The sequence below is a fragment of the Erpetoichthys calabaricus genome, chromosome 16 (genome assembly GCF_900747795.2).
Source record: "Erpetoichthys calabaricus chromosome 16, fErpCal1.3, whole genome shotgun sequence".
NCBI lineage: Eukaryota > Metazoa > Chordata > Cladistia > Polypteriformes > Polypteridae > Erpetoichthys > Erpetoichthys calabaricus.
The window spans coordinates 56,217,389-56,240,129 of NC_041409.2; the positions used below are offsets into that span (position 1 = coordinate 56,217,389).

At 36.7% G+C, this 22,741-nt stretch overlaps 1 protein-coding gene across 1 annotated transcript in view; it reads left to right on the forward strand.

The window, feature by feature from the left end:
• Positions 1 to 400: 400 nt before the first annotated feature.
• Positions 401 to 22,741, forward strand: part of LOC114667019 (serine/threonine-protein kinase Nek9) — a 65,705-nt gene continuing 43,364 nt past the window's right edge. Inside the window, exons 1-5 of the mRNA XM_028822089.2 lie at positions 401 to 1,082; positions 15,533 to 15,710; positions 16,880 to 16,935; positions 20,082 to 20,152; positions 21,993 to 22,098. Of these exons, the coding sequence (XP_028677922.1) occupies positions 894 to 1,082; positions 15,533 to 15,710; positions 16,880 to 16,935; positions 20,082 to 20,152; positions 21,993 to 22,098 (600 nt within the window). The 5' untranslated portion in view covers positions 401 to 893. The remainder of the gene's footprint in view (positions 1,083 to 15,532; positions 15,711 to 16,879; positions 16,936 to 20,081; positions 20,153 to 21,992; positions 22,099 to 22,741) is intronic.

Below are 22,741 nucleotides of genomic sequence, written 5' to 3' on the forward strand. Positions count from 1 at the left end.
TACTGTGTTGTGATAGTAGTTAATTTAAATGCTGACTGGCCCATTAATATTAGCCATTCTGAACACTATCATCATTTGAAAACAAATTCCTAAGCTTTATAAAAAATACTCTGTATCGGTATCAGTATCGAAAATCTGACACATAAAATACTTGTATCGGTATCGACTTCAAAAACAGTGGTATCGCCCATCCTTAGCAATCACTGTGGCCTTCCATGACCACGAGTTAAAATTCTTAGTTAAACAGATTACTGTTTCGCTCCACAAGATATCGTAGGTTCAAATACAACCTGCCGCACGCCGCGAGAACACAGAGACAGAGAGAGAGAGCGCACAAATAGATAGGCTGCTGCCCGCGCGCGCGCTTGCTTTGCACAGTATGCCGCCGCCTGTCCGCGGAACCACTTCCGGGTCTTCGTGGTTTGCAAAGGTAAGATGGAGTCATCGAGAAAGTTTGAGCTGACCACTCTGTACTTTTAAATGCATCGACTGGTTCACACGTGGAGAAGACAAGAGAGTGGACCAGCGGTAGACTTGCTGGGTGCACGAAGTCCCGAAGCGGAGGAGCAGGTCACCGTCTTGTGGCCCCCGAGGACTTAACTTCTGCACAGCAGTCGAGCAGCCCGGCTATTCAGCTGTCAAGAGCGCGACTGCTTCTGGAGACGTGCAACACATGAAAGGAAGGACGAACCCTTGATAATGTCGACACATGCATTCTTGTTTCGCGAGGTGATATAAGCTGAAAAAACGTGGACGACACTGTACATGAGCCCTATTTTTCAACAGTGTGCCATCGGGGAAACTTTTCTACGTAATACTGAAATCATCCTCTCACGTTGCTGTGTTTAATACTCTATCACGTTTTAAGTGTCGTATTTAAATAAATTTACAAAATGTCGCTTGAAGATTATGAGAGGCACTTTGATTCATTGAATTCTGATTTTGGAAGCGAACTAAGCCGATCTGGATCTCGGTCTGCCTCCGGTTCCTTCACTGGAGAGCAGGAAAAACTGCACTACATCCCGATCCGACTGCTGGGGAGAGGAGCCTTCGGGGAAGCGAACCTGTACAAGAGAGCCGAGGTGAGTCCGATTTCTATGGCACTGATTGACAGCTGATTGTCTTCTTATTTGTTTGTGGAAACGACTTCGAATGGCATAAACAAAACGAATTGTATAGCACGATTCCTTTTAATATCCGTTTATACAGACATTCACTTGTTTTAAGAATTAATTGGTCACTCTGTGGGCTGTAGATGAAATGTTCTTTTTGTGTTTCCATGGGGTTGTTTCTGCACCGTCGAAAACGCGTATATTAGGTTTACTGGCGACTCTAAAATGGGCAGGAGTGAGTGTGCGCGATTATGGACCCTCGTCAGTCCTGCGTGGATTATACCGGTCGGCAAGAGAAAAAGAAGGGCTCCCGTCAGAAATGTTAGCTGTTCATCCAAAATTTGGTTGTGCCAAATACAAATCTGGCGACAGAATTTCTCAGTGGATCTAGTTTTTGACAGCTGAAGGTTTAAAGTGACATTTAACTATTTTAGAGAAAAAACGTAATATATATTATATATTTTTAAAGTTATTTTTAGACTTGAACATATATATAAATTACACATAATTGCTTTAAATATAATTATTTAGTTTAAAAGGTAGTTTTTCCCTTAATAATAAATCATCTGAAGGTGTTTCACCATGGAAAGAACAACAGATGCCTGCTAACAGAGTTCCCCACTTTCCATTATAACATCCCTCTATTTGAGCAGTGTCTTGGTAGAACCTCTAACCGAGCAACTTGTTATCTCAGTAAAGAAAGGGTGTGTATTCTTTTACCTTTTGCTTACCTGTTAGCTGGTATATTGCATATTTCTGTTAAAACCGTTTAAAAAACAACTTTTTCTCTTCTGGAAAATTTAAAAAGGCATCTTTTTAATCTTATAAATATGCATTATGGCTGTTTTCAGAGAATAAAAAGAGAAAGCATAAATGACAGAGCAAACATGTTTAGCAAATACTTTATTTTGTGTTCTTTCCCCCTCAACTAATGTTATTGACAAGGAAGACTGGCATACTTCAAATAATACTCTGAGCATGAAATATATTTTTGCCATAACACAAATGTAACATATTTTAAAAAATCAACCTTTTTTTTTCTTTCTTCAAAACTGTGTTTTCACTAGATCTGATAATCTCATGGAAACAGTTTGTGGTGGGGAAATTCCAGTCTTGAATTCAGCATATCTAAATCTATAAAGTACATTGTGTTTTGTGCAGACCAGTTTTATTAGTGAGGGTCCAATGCAGTTGGCATGAACTTCAGCACCCCTTGTTGTCTTAGAAAATAGATTACCGTTATTAACAGGTGTGCAGCCTCTGTCTACCCATATACACATTCCCATCTTAAATAAAAGAACAGACCCCAAATGGAAAAGTTTTTCACAAGTGAGCTTTCACAGTTGATAGCTTAGATTGCTATTGAGCTAAGGTAATATAAGATGTCATGATTGTCTACAAAATCTGAGTATTGAGTTAGGAGGATGTGGGAGTTGTCGAGTGTGAGGGTCTTGGCACTAATCAGAGAATCCATTATTGGAAACCACTTTGATCAGGGTTGACAGACACTTCAGTATTATACATGTACCAAATATAAAAGTTAAGTTGTACTGTATTTGTTTTTTTAACTTTGGTAAGATTTGGATTTCCTCCTGTGTTTGAGTTTTAATAAATATTCAAGCCTTTGGTTAACTGGCAACTTAATGCTTTAGCAACCATTAGAATCATACAGCACTTGCAAATGCTTGTGATTTACAAAACACTTCCTGTACCATGTTCATGCAATTGGAGACTGTAATGTAGTTAAAGTTTGTAAAAAAGATAAACAATGCCTGGTTTTGCAACATGCCCTTAAGTGCTCTGTTGCCACATCCTGATTTATGTTCCCTGTAAATCACAAAAATTTAATTACAATGAGAAATTCCTTATTAGCCCTCTGTCGTTTAATTGCCTAATTTACAATTCCAGTGAACACTAGGTTTATTTTTTATATTATAGTGACTGTTATGGGAATCTCCTCACTTGCATGGAAAAAAAAGTACTTAATTTCTATTCTTTGTGATTCACACTTATCTTCTCATCAGTTACACGCTAAATTTTGCACATTATTAGTGAAGTCCATGATCTCTGTAGGCCTAAGGCATTCACTGAAATATCATATTAATGAAAATCAAGATTCCTCAGATCTGGTCTATTTTCCTCAGTCCTAATGTGTTGGGGAATCAAGCACCAAAATTCATGTATGATCTGAAATGTCTTAGTTTTTGTTATCAGTCATATCACACAGATTAGTTCCTGCTATCTTTTTAACTGTTTTCTCTGAAATGTATGGGAGTATTTAATATTGGCAAAAATATAGAAACATAAATTTGTATCATAAATTAATACACATTTTTCTGTTTACATCAAACTAATGTTCTTCTTTTTGCACAGTTATTTTGATATGAAATTTTTTTTTTGTTAATGAACAGTGAGAAAAATTCTGCTACCTAAAGCCCTTCTTAGTAACGCAGTGGCACAGTGAGCTTTAATTTACTCATCATTGAGTTTGCTGGAATGCCTTTTACTTTTGTTATTAATGTTATTAAATGTTTTTCTTTTATCAAAGCATTTTATTTAAAAAGGTCTTATTTATGTTCTAATGATTTGTAGTGTTCCCTTTACTGATTCTGCGTCTTTATCCACAAGTGACCAAAATAAAATGAAGAACACAAACAAGGTCAAGGAAATACCCATTCTTGCAATTAAAACAAGTACTTTTTAAATGAATTTCACAAGTAATCAATTACTTAATTGTACCTAACTATATATATATATATATATATATATATATATATATATATATATATATATATATATATATATATATATATATATATATATATATATTGTTTAGCTGAAACTTAAATCCAAAGTAACATATAAGTTACTAGTATTCTGTAATTTAGAGACTGACCAAATATTTTTTTTTTGTTTTAGTTTTGGAGCAATAAAGTTGCTCCTTTATATCTAGTAATCAACGTTTTATCATAGGAAGAAAGCAGTAATTGATTATGATTCATTTTAAATTCTCAGCCAGTTTGTTTCTTGTTTACCTGGAATCTTGAATTTCCTCCCTACATATCTATTTGTGCTGCAGTAACTGACTTAGCTACACTTTTCAATTTTAAAAATGGCTCCTGTGCAGTTTACAAGTGTCAGCGTGAAGGTGCAGTGTCATGTTACTGAAACAAGTGATGATCACAGTGTTTTGGGACATAATCTATGCAGTGAAATGCAGGATTTTCCTAACATCTACAATACCGAGATCATCTGCAGTTCTGCTGAATTAGCACAGAGCCAAGGGGGTTACTTCATACCCTAGTACTTTGAAAAGTACAATTTTATTGAGAATGAAAAAAATGATAAATGAATTTGGTTGTGCTGTACTGGTAACTGTCATCAGTGCAATTCCTTGTGCAATTTGAGTTGCTAGTCCCACTGGTGCAAAAATATACAGAGATGGTACAAGTTACTCTGCAAGGACACAACAGACACAGATTATTACATTACAGATAAATTACCATATATTAAATCAATAAATTGAATTTTTTTCAGTTTTGAACAGTACAATTGAATGGTTTTAAATATCTAGAAAACTGGATGTTTGATTAGGAAAAACAATAATTGGTATCTAAAATGAAAAGGTGTATCTGCATGTCACCATAATAGACACAGTCTCAGCACCAGGAAGTTGTGTGTTTTATTTAAGTCTTCCAAAATTGTGAATTAGTTACTTTATAAAACCTTAGAGGTGCAAAATGGAAAAAAAATTAAAATGTAGTCATCTTTTAAAATCTAGTATATTTAACAAAAGTAAAATTTTTTTTAAAAGAGCTTATATAAGTAGCATCTCTTGGCATATAGTCTTATTTTATTATTTTTTTTCACAAAGTGAAAGTCAATCCAGTATTTCCCTCTAAAAAAATTAATTAGTGGATGACATTGGTTTGTAGCCAGGTGAGGAGTTAGGGCTCATTTATACTTCACGCTCAGAACGTGTACGCGCCCGCATCATGGCCGCCACGCATTCTGAGCGTTCATTTGATGCGTCCTCTGAGCAGGTCCCCAGAAATTAACACGATGCGTGTGCGAGTTGCAGTACCAGCAAAAAGTCGGGGGGCGCAGTGTGCTAAAAGTTGGAATGTGACATCAGAGTCTCTGTTTACTATCTACATGTGACAGAAAGCCGTTTTGCGGATCCTACGAGATCGGTGTGCGCGCTTCGATATTTGATAAATGGTTCGATGTGGTGAAGCAAAATGCCGACATACAGATGTATTCATGGTGCTTTTATATTCAAGCGTCGCATATTCCCGATCGTAATGACACGATACGTTTTAAAATTCTCACATACCATCTTCTGTGGCATCTTTTTTTCTAGGGCTTCCTCTGCTCCTGACAGCAGCAAATCGCCAGCAATAAATCGCCACACTGAGCACATTAAATGTATGATATTCCAACTCCCTGCACATATAGAATCCTTAGATTTATACTTGATATCACTTTCATGATGAAAAGCATTAAAGTATGTATATTACATTTTACAGATAAATCGGTAATTTCGTGTAAATAATGAATACTGTTAATAATCACACACATGAGGTGACACAGTGGCGGAGCGTTAGCGCTGCTGTCTTGCAGGGAGTCATGTCACTGATACTCCCTGCCTGGAGTTTACACGTTTTCCTGCTGGGTTTCCTCAGTGTGCTCCAGTTTCCTTCCAAAGATATGCAGATTTGGGGATTTGGTGCCACTAAAATGACGCTAGTGTATGTGTGTGCTTGTATTCACCTTGCGATGAGCCGAGGCATCGTCCAGGGATTGTTTCTCACTCATGCCCAGTGCTTGCTGGAATGGACACATCCCTGGATTTAATCAATAAACATCCTTTTCAGAGATATTGCGGTAAGGTGTCATCGGAATTTAATGGGTGTTCTAGGCAATTCACAACACAGAGAAGATAAACATGTTCTCACCGTGATAATACCTCGCACTGCCACCTGGCGGATTCCTCCAGATTTACGTAAAGTACACGCGCAAGTATAAACACTTCAACGCTTGCGTAGCAGGAGCGTCCGCTGCAGCATGCGTCGCGTCGCGTGAAGTATAACTCCGGCCTTATGGTTGTGGTTTCTTAGGGAAGTGCAACTGATAAATATTTAAATAATAGAAGCAATGAAATTAATAATTTGAAGAACAACATTTTACAATGCAGAATGAATATGTACACATTGTGAATTAAATTACAGTAAATAGTATACCCACAAAAAAGGCATTCATGAAAATTTTAAATTGATTCAAATTACAAAATGCATGTCAATTAATAAGACATTCATTTTTTTTAATTGAATAAAAATCAAAGTAGCCATACCAACATAAAAAAGGCACTCATGCAGATTTTAAAAAATTGAATAAATTGTGTCAAATGTGTATTATGAATTTCCTTTCTGAACATTTTATTCTCATAGTGGTGGAAAAGAACTTCTCTGGTCTCTGGACTGGATGAGCTTTCAGTCATTGCTGTTATTTTTGAATATGACTCTTTTTATTACAAAAATATTTAATACACAAAAATGTGATTTTGCAATTTAATGAAGTAAACAAATATATAAAATACAGCTTTCAAAACACTTAACTAAAACCTTGAATGCACCTGATTGTTACACAATACATACATTTTATAACTGTAAGAAGTAGGACAGAATACTGTTGTCACTGTTGTTTGAAATAAGTTTTATATGGAAGGAATTTTTAATTTAAGGACCACAGTTGATAAAATTTCTCCACTTCTTAGTTGCACCTTATGCGATTTGCAGTCCATCACTATTTACAAGATTGTTTCTGTTTTTATATTGGCTTCAAGTCATATATTGCACTGCATGTGTCACACAAAAGTAGGGTCATTTTCTCAGCCATTTGGTGTAAAGAATTCTGGAATAAAAATAGGAGCACCAGATGGAAGTAAACAAACAAACATCAAAGACAACTTGGTTGCAGTGTACTCCCTTTGAAAATTCAGTTATTTAATAAATATTTTTAGTTAATTGCAAGATAGGATGCTGCAAAGACTTTTCTCAATGGAGTTGGAGGCTGTAGGTTACAGGTGCAGGTCACTGACTAATTTAAATGGTAGGGGAAACACTGCAGTCTATTCCAGATGGCTTCTTAAAACCCTATGATACATGAAGCATTATCAGAACATAAATTAATTGATGGGGATGGGGAACTACATTTCCTGAGTGACTTACAAGGCACTTAAGGAAACAATAATGACACTGTCACAATAAAACCAGCAATTAATTTAAGTTTTGTAAAATCACTTTTTTAAAATACAGTGAAACATGTTAGACCCTATGTAGGGTCATATGACAGGCAAAGCATTGTCTGGTGTACATGATGCACCTAGGTAACACAGGAGAGAAGTAGAGTGCATTAAGGTGGTCAGCAAGAGCAGGGAACCGACAGGAGTTACCAGAATTCACCTTTACACACCTGTGTAGTCAAATGGCCACTACCCAGCAGCATATGTACAAAAAAAGGCCCTTAACTTGAAAAGTTCTCCAGGGGTGCTCTACGATGGCTGACCCTGCACTCTGACCTCCAAAAGGTCACGCAAAAAGACAATTTACCCTCAGGGATTAATAGTGTATAAAAAATAATAACAATAAATGGCAGGCTTTGGGGAAGCAGCAGGAAATTGTTATATTCTCTCCAAGCTACTAGGAGACAGCATAATGTTACTTGATACTATATGAGACTATGTTGCAGTTTTAACAGGGCAGGAAACAAAAGCTTTTATTATAATACAATGTTAATATACAGCTTCATAGTGGGCGGAAAAGTGTTTCATTGGGTACTGCTACTGTGTCACAGGTCCAGGATCATGTTGGAATTGCACACCCTGTTGTCGTTCATGTGCAGTTTACGCATTCTTCCCTTGAAATTTCCTCAGGGTACTCCAGTTTTCTTCATTAAAGACTTGATGGTTAGGTTATTCAGGTATTCCAAACTGGCTTGATTGTGAGTGACAATGTGAGTGTAAGAGGAAACTGCAATGGAGGTGGCGTCCTGTTCAGGGCTGTTTTCTGCCTTTTGCATAGTGCTGCTGGGATATGCTATAGCTCCCCTTGATCCTGAATTGGATTAGGTGGGTTTAAGTGTGCTGTGTGCATTGTCTTGGGCTTTTGAAGTCTGAGCAGGAATATGGTGCTGTTATGCTCTGGCACAGGGTCTTGTGCCTTGATAGCTAGAGGACTTTATAGACCCATCTCTAACATAACAAATATTCAAGGACCAAACCTGGAAGTGGGCCCAGTGTTCTTTTTGAAAGCTATGATGCACCAGATGATCATTCAGTAGAGAAGTTGGAAGGTGAGCTAGTGCAAGGGCACACTGCTGCAAGGCCAAATTAGACAGGATAGAGAGTTAGAGAAAAGAAGAGAGAGAGACAGAATATGAAGAAGAGAGTTATTACAGTAATGAAAAAATGGGAAAGTGATTCTGCCTGATGAGGTTCAAGATCTTTATAAGAAGGCTTAAAGTGGCAGAATTGTTTTTGTTTCTGGTGTTTATTTTGATACTTTGTGCATTTCCTTTCTATGTTTCTCCCATGTGTGTTGTGGACCAATAAACAAATTGTTTGGATATCTTTTACACTCCATTGACATTGGCCTGGACGCAGAAGAACATTATGTGGAGCTCTTTTTATCACAACACCTTCTGTTCACTGCCTTTCCAACTCACATTTACTGAAGCTGAACAAGTTACATTACTGTACGTTGAATGAAATAACTAGCTGCATTTAAACATACAGTGTGTCACTTCATGTGCTATTTCAGCAGTTTTTTATGTTTGGTAAGTTTTGTTAAGTGTTTTTCCATCCCGTAATATGTGTTTTAATGTCAGTCAGTCATTTTCCAACCCGCTATATTCTAACACAGGGTCACGGGGGTCTACTGGAGCCAATCCCAGCTAACACAGGGCGCAAGGCAGGAACAAACCCCGGGCAGGGTGCCAGCCCACCGCAGGGAACACACTAGGGACAATTTAGGATCTCCCATGTCTTTGGACTGTGGGAGGAAACCAGAGCACCCGGAGGAAACCCATGCAGACACGTGGAGAACATGCAAACTCTGTGCAGGGAGGAACCAGGGAGTGAACCCAGGTCTCCTTATTGCGAGGCAGCAGTGCTACCACTGTGCCGACCTTAGTTTTAATGTTATATTTGCTCATTTTTTTATTCAGTCCAAAATGAAAGAAAAGTTTTAGGTCAATCTCTAGGACAGTTGTTTATTTATTTATTTATAGATTTGTGAAAACTGGTAGGGTAAGTGGCTTTGTTTGGTTCCACAGCAAAGTCAATGGAAACAGGATCACTCAATTTTTTTATTCTAATTTTTTCCCATTGCATTCCTGAGCAGTCAGAGCCTCTTCTGGCAGCATTGGGCTCAGGCCCAAAACCAGTGATAAATAAAATGACAGGACACATTCAGAGTCATTCACTTAATCATTTGGCTCAGTTAGGAGCCTGTGTTTTATTGACACTTAACCCATCTTTTGCTCCGCAAGAATCCCCAAGCAGATACAAGAAGAAAGAACAATGAGTAATCAAAGGTTTTAAGCCTGACATCTACAGTAGAGAAATGCCAGCAAATCCAAACAAGTTTTATTTTTGAACATAATCCAAGTGAACACTAATGCACTTTTTTGCTATTTACAAGTCTATTCTATACTACTCAAATGTTTTGTTATGGTTGTGCAAACGCTCTGCTTTAGCTGACTTGACATCTTGGTCGTAATGCAGCCACCAGAGTTAGTCATTCAGCTTAGGAAATAGATGGTAGTAACACAGAAGCAGGTGTAGAGAATAGGGTGAGAGTAGCATATATTTGAAATCAGAGCTTTGCAGAGTAGCCTTTGTAAATTATTTAGGACTAGCCAACCCGCGGCGTAGCATATGCCGCATAATCATGCCGCTTTTTTAATGATTTTTAAGCACAGGGAAAAAATGAAAATTTGAAAAATTTGTAATTTAATAAACCACCAAGAAAAGTAACATTGCAACAATGCATGCTACGAACCAACATACAATCATCATTCAGTACAAACTGCCTGCTCCTGTGCCCGCCCCCAACTCCTCACCTGAGTTGCTTTCGCCTGTGTACAGTCCACATGCACCTGTGAGTCACGTTGACTGTTCATTTTCCAAACATCGCCTCATGTCGCTTTTGTCTCTGCTACAGTCCACATGCACCTCTGAGCCACGTTGTGTTTTCATTGTTCTTTGTGGTTCCGGCTGCTTTTCTATATATAATCCACCAAGTAACCCGACCATGGTAGTAGCGAGGGGGGGGTGTGTACAAAGGGCAGGGACGTAATCAGTGCGAGTGTATGACCCGCAATTACTGGGAATTCCTCGTTCGTGGGGAACAATTGCAAGCCCCGGTCTCCAGCACGAATGGGGTTCAACGGCTTACCAACGTCTCTCGGCGCCGGGGTAGACACATGTAGATCCATTCAGTGTAGCGCGCTTGCAGTACTGGACATCCAAGGGCATCACAGACCTGTTAATGCTCAATCTCATGTGGCTGAAAGCCACTTGTCCCTCTACGTAGTTGGACGCTGACCGCTCTTGGGTCACGTAACTATTTAGCAGGCGGGAGTCTTGTTCGTTTTCTGAATTAACCAGACAAATCACTCTACCAACTAAGAATGGCCATGCACCACCACCCACAGAATCGAGAAAGAGCTATCAATCTGTCAATCCTCTCTGTGTCCGGGCCGGGTAAGGTTTCCCGTGTTGAGTCAAATTAAGTGAAAGGCTCCACACCTGGTGGTGCCCTTCCATCAATTCCTTTAAGTTTCAGCTTTGCAACCATACTCCCCCCCGGAACCCAAAGACTTTGGTTACCCGGTTGGCCGCCCGGCGGGTCATGGGAATGACGCCGCCGGATCACCTGTCGGCATCGTTTATGGTCGGAACTACGACAGTATGTGACCGTCTTCGAACCTGCGACTTTCATTCTTGATTAATGAAAACATTCTTGGCAAATGCTTTCGCTCTCACTCGAATTGTTGTCGCGTGTGTGCCATGGTCGGCTGCTTAGTGAATTGTTGGTGGGTGGGGCTCTGTGTTGTCGGCGGGCGTGGCTCTGTGAGTTGTCATCGTATCCCATGGTCTTAGCATTGGTGGGCGGGTCTCTGTGAGTTGGTGGGCATGGCTATGCCGTGCGTATCCTATGGTTGTCTTGCTTGTTCTGTCCTCAACATCCATGAAAAATTTTGCTCATGATCTTGTTCGCAGTGCCTTACAACATGAATTTCTTTGGTATTAGAGAATAACCATTCTTTTATTATTCTGATTGTTGATTAGACTCAAGGTCAAAATGATGTATTTTAGATTTAGCCCCAGTATTGGAATTCTTTTGAAATTTCTTCCAGTCTGAATTAATAAGCTCATGAGCCTCCTTGGAATTTTTGATGTAGTAGCACTTCATTTCAGGAGTCTATATTCTTAGCACCCAATGAGCACATAACTAACATTTTAGTTGTTATGAATAATGGGTTTTACTAGTTCATAATTACAGTAATGTCTGCTATTTTACCCACTCTTTGATTCTTCATTACAATTAATCCAACAGCGACATTTTCTTTTGCTGTCAGTGTTAAATTCTGGGCAGACCTTTACTAGACCTTTACTAGACTTTCTAATAGGTGTGCAGCTACTGCAACAGAATTCTGCAGCTAATCTCTTGACTGTGACATACTGTATGAAGGAATGGGGCCTCGTGTGTAAAACTCTGCTTAGGTTCCATATAAAATTTCACTTATGCAAGAAAGGCAAAAATGGCATTGCACAAAAAAAAGTAAGTTATAAAGTCCCACCCCAAGTTCCTTTATAAATCTCAAATCAACTTAGAACTATGCTTGTGTTTGCACTTTTAGCCACTCTGTTACCTCCTGCCAGTAACCATGTGTGGCCTTCAAAGCTCTCATTTTGAATATTCATGACCTAATCAGCATAACAATTTGGCCATGTTCCAGAGACATGTTTTTTACTTTAAAACCATGGGAGATGAAAGTCAGTGAATGTGAACCTCTGGTATTACTAACATTTGGTGAAGTTTAAGGATTGGCCAGGGGGATCTGCTTCCCCTAAACAGATGCATCATGTTACTAAAACAAGTCTCAAATAAAGTACTAAAATAAGTCTCAAATACTTTTTTTTTTTGTTCCCTCAATTTTTAAGGCCACGGTTAATGTAAATATGTTGTCACACATTGACACAACGGTAGCGCTGCTGCTTTCTATTGAGGACTCTGGGGGTTATGTCCTGGGTATTACCTGTATGGGGTTTGCACATGACTCCCCATTTTGTATGGAGTTTGCACATGGCTCCCCATTTTGCTCCATGTTCCTCCCACAGTCCAAAGACAAGCAGGTTAGATGAACTGACAATACTAATTCCTACACTGATATATGTGTATGTGCGTGTTTTCCCTGCAGTGGGCTGGCACTGCATACAGGGGTTGCTTCTACCTGTACCTGTTGCATGCTAGGATAGGCTGTAGCTGTCCCCTTCCCTGAATAATCAGGTTTAGGGAATGAATGGATCAACAAATACATACAGTACTATAATCCATCCTCTCCAAAGCAACTATCTTGCACGTCATCCGTCCTTTAAAAAGGTAATCTGTACAATTTTTCAGTTACAGACTAGTTCACTGTTTCAGATTTATTTATTTATTGAGAATTTATTGAGATTATTTTAACTTGTATATTTCGTATTCAGTATTTTCCTCTTTTTTTGCCCGATAGACCCTCATGTCAGCAAACAGATCCTCAGTAGTTAGCAATTAGTGATTAAAAGGTACTGCATGTGGCTGTGGCTTATGCCTGCCAATACATACAGCGACATGGTGCTTTGAGCAAATTTCCATGACATGTGTTGCATATCCCTGTGAGAAAAATATTTAGAAAAACAAAAATGTTCTGTCTGTCACTGATGGAAGCAAATAAATAACATAAAGCATTCCAGCTTTCAAATTCGTTAACTAAGATACATTTGAATATTACTCTATGTGCACATTTTCTGAATCCTTAAAAAAAAAAAAAAAAAATACTTATTTTGCCATAATTGAAATATGTGGAAAACAAACTTAAAACATGTTTGCTGTCATTTAAATATTTTCAGTGATATCTGTGCCCTTTTTCATGATGATGACTGACTTGTAAGTTGATTTAGATGTTAACAGTTGACCTCTTGGAGTTTTGAGCTAAATCAGGTAACAGGTAATCCCTGTTCTCTTACAGGTTTAGAAGAACGGTGTTAAAAAATGGATAGATGGATAGACATCAGAATGTGACCGACACGTCATTGAAATGCACAATGAAACATGATTTTCTGTTCACTTCAATGTTTTGCTGCCTACAGTTGCTAAAATGATCTATTTATATTATTTATATTTATATATTTGGATTATATTTATATTTTTTAAATTTATTTTTATTATTATCTATTTTCACATAATCTGCTCCCCTTGAGGGCCATCTTTTACAAACATGATGTCTCGTATCATTGTTATGCTGATGATACCCAGCTGTACCTCAAAGTTAGTTGTGACATCACTTCATCTGTAAAAAACCTTTTGAAATGCTTTGAGGATATTAAATATTGGATGGCACAAAATTTTCTTACAATTAAACGAAAATAAAACAGAGGTCATTTTTGGTCCTACCACATCTGCAGTTGAAATCGGCTCTCAGTTAGGCTCCATGGCACCAATGATACATAATGGTGTCAGAAACCTAGGTAAAACAAATCTCCACTGTAGTAAAGTCCAGTTTTTACCAAATGAGGCATATTTCTAAACTAAAATCCTTTCTTTCACAGAAGGACTTGGAAACAGTCATTCATACCTTTATTACATCTCGGCTAGATTATTGTAATTCCTTATATGTGGGACTGCCAAAATCTTCTCTGTCACACCTTCAGCTGGTTCAAAATGCTGCAGCTAGATTCTTAATTGGATTGAGAAAAAATGATCATATCTCCCCCATTTTAGCCTCTCTCCACAGGCTACCAATTAGGTGTCTCATTGATTTTTAAAATCTTATTTGTTTTTAAAGCCTTGCATGGTCTTGTTCCAAATACATCTGTGACCGCCTTCACTCCTGTGTGGCTTCTAGAGCATTGAGGTCATCTGGACAACTACTCCTTGTAGTTCCAAGATCTCGGCTGAAGTCTAGGAGAGACAGAGCTTTCTCAGTTATTGCTCCTAGGCTTTGGAATGACTTGCCTTTTCACATCAAGTCTTCATCCTCTATCGAGGTTTTTAAAAGTCTGCATAAGACCTACTTGTTTTCTTCCGCCTTTGACTATGTATAATGGGATTGTAGTGGATGTTATAATTGGTTGTTTTATTAATCTGCTTTTGCATGATTGTTTGCATTGTGTTTATTTTAATGCTTCTTTGTTCAGAACCTTGGCACAACCTCTGTTGTTTTAAATGTGCTTTTATAAATAAATAATCTAATCTAAAATGGCAACAGAGTCTCTGTTGACTTTTACAGGTGGTTGAAACTTTCCATAATTTAAAGCCAGTTTCCAAGGAAAGTTTGTGTTTTATAAATCCTGCCTTTTGCATAAGAAATGGCTTACATGCATTTTCGGGCGTAAGCAAGTTTTATACATGAGGTCCTTTTGTCTTTGTACATGTTTAGTAGACAAGAATGAATCTCTGAGCGTGTATTGTGCTGTAGAAAATCAGTAATAGCACAATACATAATTTTGTTGACTTTCTTTTGAAACAAGAAAACTATAAGCCACAAATGTTATATAATTTTACATAAATACATAATTGTATACAAAATCATCATTGTAGAATAACTGCTTCAAGTGCAGGTTCAATGCCCTTTTTTATTATCCCTTGTATAAACATCACTTAGACAGTGACCAGGCCAGCAATGAAACCTAGGTCCAAGGAGTTGTAAAGCAAAAGTGCTAACCACTAAACTGGTGTACCACCCAAACCATATTCATGACTGATCTTTTTGTTTTTATTTCTTTTTTCGTCAGTTATGCATACCAAGGTATGTGTCTTTTTGTTTCATGTATGAACATGTTAAAAGACTTTTGACAGCTGTTAAAAGTAGACAATGAATGTCACGCATGTTTTCTTTAATCCTTCTTCAAGGTAACACTTGTGGTTAAGACTCAGAAATGCTCATAATGATTTCTGAGTGTAGGTTGTATTCCCTTTTATAGAAACATACCTTCTGGGTAGGCACCTGGCGAAGAGTTTATGGGCATCTTGCCTAATAGTAAATGGTATTTAAATTATTTTTAATTATAAATGAATATTCTTATTAATATTTTAACTTGTAATTTTCTCTTTGTTTCCATCTTAAAACTTTTTCCTGTTTATTTCCTTTCTTAGGATAATTTATTGGTAGTTTGGAAAGAAATAGATCTTAATCGCCTTTCAGAAAAAGAGAGGGGTGATGCCATGAACGAAATTTTCATTCTGTCTGTTCTGCAACATGATAACATTGTAGGCTATTACAACCACTTCCTGGACAAGAACACTCTTCTGATTGAGCTTGAATACTGCAATGGTAAGTAATGATCTCTTCAATATATGGTAAGGGTATCAAATGTCACTTTAGCTTTGTTCATAGTGTAGTAAAAAATACATGTAGAAAATTAAAGTGTTCTGCTGTTTTCCATATGTCTTTATTTCTTATATTCATAACTATGAGGACATGGAATGAAACAGAACTTCAGAAGCTCCTAAACAAGGGCCCTTCTAGGATACCTGTATCATTACATATACTTTATAAAAAGCACATTAGACTATTGTTTCTTTTTATTAATACAGTATCAAATTTAAGTTGAATATGTAAACATTTACAGTTTATAACCATATTATTTCATAATCTTCCAAAGTACCTTGCAGCAGTTCTCTGTCACTACTCATGTGAGCCTTTCTCTGAATTAGAGATTTATTATAAGATTCCACTCTTGCTCCTGGTAGAATTTTTCCATTCGGACAGCAATATATTATATCTATAGTAGATAGAAGAACATTAAAGTTAAAATAACTACAAATGTATGTTTACTTTAGGCTACATTTTTGTATCTCTGCCAACTTTCTTTCTATGGTATATTGCCTTTGTAAATGCAGACATCATTTGCAAATACCTAATCAACGTTGGTGCCTGTGGCAATAAATTGGTGGAAGCAAAATGCTAGCATATAACAACATGTGAAGAAAATAATTTTATAAATAAATTTAAAAAAAGAAAAAAAACTGAATATCCTGTATATGCTGTTGCACATCCTTCTGAAATTGTAGCTGAAAACCATATTGATTAAGGAACCCCTAGATGTTTACATTTCTTAGGGTGTATAATTTATAAAATAGTCAAGTTTTGAATCATGATATCTCCTTCTTTCCCACTTTTACCTTTCAAATGGTAAACTTTATTTTTATTTGACACTTAACATTAGTATTAGGACAGTTATCTTAAGTTCCCTATCTGCCACTGTTTGAATGGGTTATACTGGTTTCCATTCCAAAGAGGTGCATGTTAGATTAGGTGGCTAGTCTACATTGTTCAAGTGTGAATGAGTGTTAAGTGTATGAAAAAGTGTACTCTGCAGCAAACTGTTTGTGCATGATCCTTCTGACTTATGATCCCTGTAAGCATGGTTTGGAATAAATAGAAAATTAATTTGGGGACATTTCAGGGTAAAAACAGTGTTTTTCATTCACTTTTTTCAGGTGGGAATCTTTACGACAAAATTATTCAACAGAAAGGAAAACTGATTCCACAAGAGGTACTGAAATGTTAATAATAATTTACATTTTTTGTATAATTTCTAAATTATTTGCTATCTGTTCCTTGAGTTTTCCCTGCAAGGTTGAGTTTGGGGAGTTCTGAGGCCATTACATTTGAGACATTAGATGACCTACTATAATAATTAATAATAATAATAATTCTTTGCATTTGTATAGTGCTTTTCTCACTACTCAAAGCGCTCAGCAATTGCAGGTTAAGGGCCTTGCTCAAGCGCCCAACAGAGCAGAGTCCCTATTGGCATTTACAGGATTCGAACCGGCAACCTTCCGATTGCCAGTGCAGATCCCTAGCATCATCAAAATACCAACTATTTAAATAAAGAATCTGACTCATTTAATAGTATTATATACTAGTAGTGAGTGGAGAACACTTAGAGTAGTGAGAAAAGTGCTATATAAATGTAAAGTAGTAGTAGTAGTAGTGAGTATTCAGTGTTACTACATTGTTTATTGGCACTGGAAGTGAAGGTAAAGTTTCACTTTGGTAATTCCAAAGGCTTGTCTTAAAATAATTTGTCACTGCTCCCACTCACAGAAATTTAGATGTTGAGTTCTGGCAAATCAGTAAAAGTTACATGACTGGTTAAAACCAGACAAAATGTGAATTTAAATGAGTGTGTTTGCTGCTCATTTGGAATGATAACACTAGAACAAATCGAGTGGCACATATTCTTGATCATTCCTTATAGTGCATAGAAAGAAGTTTTATAGGTTTAAATAGTGCTGGGTGGTATACCGGTTCATACCGAAAACCGTTTTTAATTTTTTTTATGATATGGATTTTCTTATACCGCAACACCGGTTTAAATTGCCTAAACGACGTTCGGAATGTTGCGCAGCGGGAAACTGTTTAAGTGGGGACCTTTTTCACTGCTACACCGCTAAACACAGATTTGTTGCACTAGGGCTCTTTTTCACTGCTACACCACCAAATAGTGGGCGGTAGCATAGGTATGCCGCGTGGTGAAAATGGACAGAGAGCATTCCGAAACTGAACTAAAAGTAAAGTTGAACATGTGATGAACAGAAGAACTTTTGCCAAAAAAAAGGAGTCACATCCGTCGCCTGGAGATACTTTAGTTTTAAAAGGTCAGATGTGTAAATACTGTTTCTATACTACTGAATAATACTGCAAGCCAAGTTGTACTTGTTTTTGTACTTGCTAGTGTATGTTTTGCTTGTATTCATTCTGCGATGTGCTATCGACTCGTTCAGAGATGGGCGCAACTCTGAATGGATGGCATAATTAAACATGTATAACGAAGATATTTTTAAAGTTCTGAACATTCCGTCGGCTAAGTTAATAACTAGTTTTAATTTCACAAAGACGTTTATCGTGTGGTGATTGGTAATTATCGTGTGGTTTTGGTAGAGAGCAGGAATATCATGAAGTGAATGGATTCTGTGCGGTGATTGCTGCAGGCGCCTGCTGTTAGTACGGAGGAAGTCAGTTTAAGAAGCGTAGTGATTAACGACTGGGTCGGGGAACACTTAACACAAAGTATTTGATGTGCTGCATTAACTTGTGACGGGGTTTGAGAAAATCTAGTAAATTAAACATTGATTTTAGGATGAAGTTTAGTTTACAACATTCTACTTTAAATATAAAATAAACTGAGAATAAAGTGGAAATGTCGACTTTAATCTTGACATAGTCAACATGTCGAATTTATTCTCGACATATAATTTGTTTTTTTCTTCCGTGTCCATATTTTTTTTTCTTCACAGTGGCCCTAATGCGCTTCCATAGGGCTATACCACAAACAGCATTACAAATGCAAGTTGCAGTTTTTATTATTTATGTATATAGCTTAGCTTGAAGCAAGGTCCATATTAATGCAGTTTGCCTAAATGATGGTACAGTTGGTAAGATGTCATCACCAAGTTGCACTTGTTTTATTTTATTTTAATTTGGTGAATACTGTGTAATGCACCTGGGCTTGAAGCCTTAAAGTAATGGTGCAACTATCAGTAATACTATTATGTATTTTATTGTTATTATTTATTAGTTTAAATATTATGCAGTTTAATGATGGTAAAATTGTTTAAAAAGTCACTTTAATGTGTCAGTGGACAGAGATTGTTAACATTAACAGAAAGTGTAGTTGGTTCACAAAAAATATTTACTATTTATTCCTTTTCTAAGACGTGTTCAGTGCAATCCAACTTTTGACAAACACCTCTGGATATTTTACTAAGTCTAAATGCCTCTTTGGATGGTTGAAAATTCGTTGTCAAAATCATAGTTTAAGCTTTTGCAAAATGTGTTCAATTAAAGGTTCTATATTTTGACTGCATCTGTCATGCAATGTGATTCCTTCTCTTAAGTGCCACCCCCTTGAAAACTATCACTTTATGGGGCCATGCAAACCTGGATTAATACTTGTGTGCACATTAACATGTCTTTTCGTACGATGTACAATTCTCATAACAGTCTAATAGATTATTCTTAGCCAGTCTACTGCAGTAATTGCAGTGGAAAATGTGGTTAACATCCACTCATGAATGGGGAAAAAAATACCGTCTAATACCGTGAAACCGGCAGAATTTAGAAAAATACCGTGATATAGAATTTTGGTCATACCGCCCACCTCTAGGTTTAAAATGACTTAGTTTGTGTTGTGAATGAATAGGTGATTGAATCAGAATATCCAGGAGTGAATGAAGGAGTGTAAAAGTGTGTGAGCTTTTTCTGCAAGGAATGTATCTGACCTTACCTGGCCTAGCCCAATCTTTATTTACACTGTAAGATTCTGGCCCCAGGTCAGATCTATTTGATGACCCCAATATAGCTCTGCCTTTAAAAGTAGTAAAGAAGAGCCAATCACCAGCTAGGAGAGTAGCACTATAGTTGCATTCAGTTGAAAGATAAAGCTTTTAAGTCATTGGGGAAAAAGTCAGCCAGCCTTAACTAGGACATGTGATTATATAGAAAATCTCTCCAGTTTTATTCAGATTGGCCTCACTTTACCTTTTGTCGCATGAAATAATAATATAATCTTCAAAAAATGTAAGCATTTTTGCATTTTTAATGTGAGTAAAGAGAATGTTAACACTGTGGGTGAAAAAAAAGTCATCAGATGTTTTTTTGTTTTTTTTTTTGTTTTTTTTTTTTAACTTATAGACCGTGATCTGGTATTTATACCAGATAGCATCTGCTGTGGCTCACATTCACAAAGCAGGAATTATTCACAGGTAAAGCTGCATAGTACGCGAGTTTATTTCAGTCCTGCATGCTGCCTTGCAGTTAACTGGTATTATTGTCTTTTGCTTTTCATTTCATCTTGTACTTTTATAGCATATAATTATATGTTGCTGTTTATAGATAAGGTGCCTTCTAAAGTAAAATCATCACTATTGTTAAACTGAAAGACAATTATGAACAATGGCTAGATAAAGTAAGTTTTTTTAATAGTTACTGTATTTTTTTTTTTTTTTTTTGCACATACTATTGTTGTAACCTCAAATTATCAGCAAGGAGGCTTAAAGTGCTTGTGACAGTTGTGTTTATTGAATGTTTCACGTTGCAGTTGTCTGTAAAAGTGTAAACGTGGTAGATCATTAGGTTTGGGTTTTAAGTACTGTAAATGAGGTTTGTGAGTTTCACTATTTATATTGTTGTGTTAAAGCAGTACAGTATTTCATGTTGGTCTGGTGCCATTTAAAATTTTGAGCTTTATTTATTTGTATTACATTACAGTTAATAGGTACTGTATAAGAGAATGATAGATTTAGTTTTTCAAATATTCTCTTTATCTGATTTGTGCAGTTTTTGTCTTTTGTTCTGCTGTCTGGGTTTTGAAAACATAAATGATTAGCTTAAAGATGAGCTAGTAAACATGATTAAGGCATTAAACAGAATTTTTGGAACTAATGAAAAGTCAGTGGATCAATAATGTGTAGACATTACAGACATAAAGTTTAATCAAATCCCCAACAGTCCTTCTTGTCCTTAATTTTATACATTTACGTTTAACAGTTTTACAATTAATTAAATAGTGCAGTGTAGAATAATAAACACAATGTCACTTTGAGAGATTATATGATTCTTTATTGTTTAGGCAGTTTAACGGTAAAGAGGAGTTGAATAGAAACTATAATAGAGTTCAATATGTTGCATGAGAATTTGTCTTCTGTGTTTTACTAAACTTTTCTATCTGCATTTTTTCTGTTTATTTTTCTTTTGTTATGCATGTTACCAGTTGAATTTCCCACTGAGGTATATTGATGTTTTTCCTTGATCCTAACCTTGCGGTTTTGTTATGTGTTCATTAGACATGTTGTTCATAGTGTACTATATTAAAATGAAGCTTATACAACCCTGCATGTAACTCTGAGGGAAAGAGTTAATTATTTCAGTAGGCAATTTGAATGTAGAACTTTATTTATGAAAGTGTTGATTAAAACTCCAAACTGTCAGAATAAAAAAATAAGACAGTTCTGTATTCTATGTTTTGCTGGATTTTTCTGTTTTTGAATGCTGTGAGTTATGCTTTTGTGATATGCTTTTATTTTAACAACAATGTGTTAGTATGATAACGTGTATGCTCGTTACACGGAGAAAAATCTTCACTTCCATTTTTTGCTCATGTATTAGTTAATGCTCCACCTTAGCTTTTTAACATTTTTAATCAGTTTGTATGCTTGTATCCTGTTCTGGAATGCTCTTGTAAAAATATTGGCTTCTGGTAGGCAGTAGGATTTGCATTTTCACTGGTGGTGGTGTTTTATTTGATGTTGGACAAAATGTAAAAAAAAAAAAGTCCATTATGTTGTAATTCAATATAAGCATAAGGTAAGAGCTTGTCAATGTATTCTATTGGCAAGCTTCCAGTTTTTAATTTAGTTTTGAATTCTGTTTTGATTTTAATGTATCATTTTTTTCCAGAGATGTTTTGATAAAAATTTTAAAAAATGTAGTTAATTTCAAAAAACCCTATTAAACTCAATGTGTTTGCATGGATACATTTTGGATAAGATAGTCTTATGTTAAGAAAGTTAATAATAATTTGACATGGTGTTTGTTTTTAATTAGGGACATCAAAACCTTAAATATTTTTCTAACAAAAACCAACTTGATCAAATTAGGAGACTATGGACTAGCTAAACAGCTGAATTCTCAGTATCCTATGGCTGAAACTGTAAGTATCATTGGACCTGCTTCAGTATTTTAAGATTATGTAACCTTCTCACCACAGTATATTTTCTGACTCTTTCTTCCTGAAATTATACTAGATGCTGAAAAGGGGCAGCACGGTAGCGCTGCTGCCTCGCAGTTAGGAAACCCGGGTTCGCTTCCTGGGTCCTCCCTGCATGGAGTTTGCATGTTCTCCCCGTGTCTGCGTGGGTTTCCTCCCACAGTCCAAAGACATGCAGGTTAGGTGCATTGGCGATTCTAAATTGTCTCTGGTGTGTGCTTGGTTGGTTGTGTGTGTGTGTGTGTGTGTGCCCTGCCCGGGGTTTGTTTCCTGCCTTGTGCCCTGTGTTGGCTGGGATTGGCTCCAGCAGACCCCTGTGACACTGTAGTTAGGATATAGCGGGTTGGATAATGGATGGATAGATGGATGCTGAAAACGTTTTTATCACTGGCATTTGTGTAGAAAAATGTCATTACACTATTATTGCATTTGGTAGTCTTCCTGATACAACATAAATTCTCTTAAGGAATGTAAGCTGTTATTTAAACCGAACTAGGTATTGTTAAAGAGTAATAAAGAGAGCAAACCTGTTGTCTTGTTTTAATTTGTTAAGCTTTGCCAATAGCACACTGTAATTGAAGTTAAC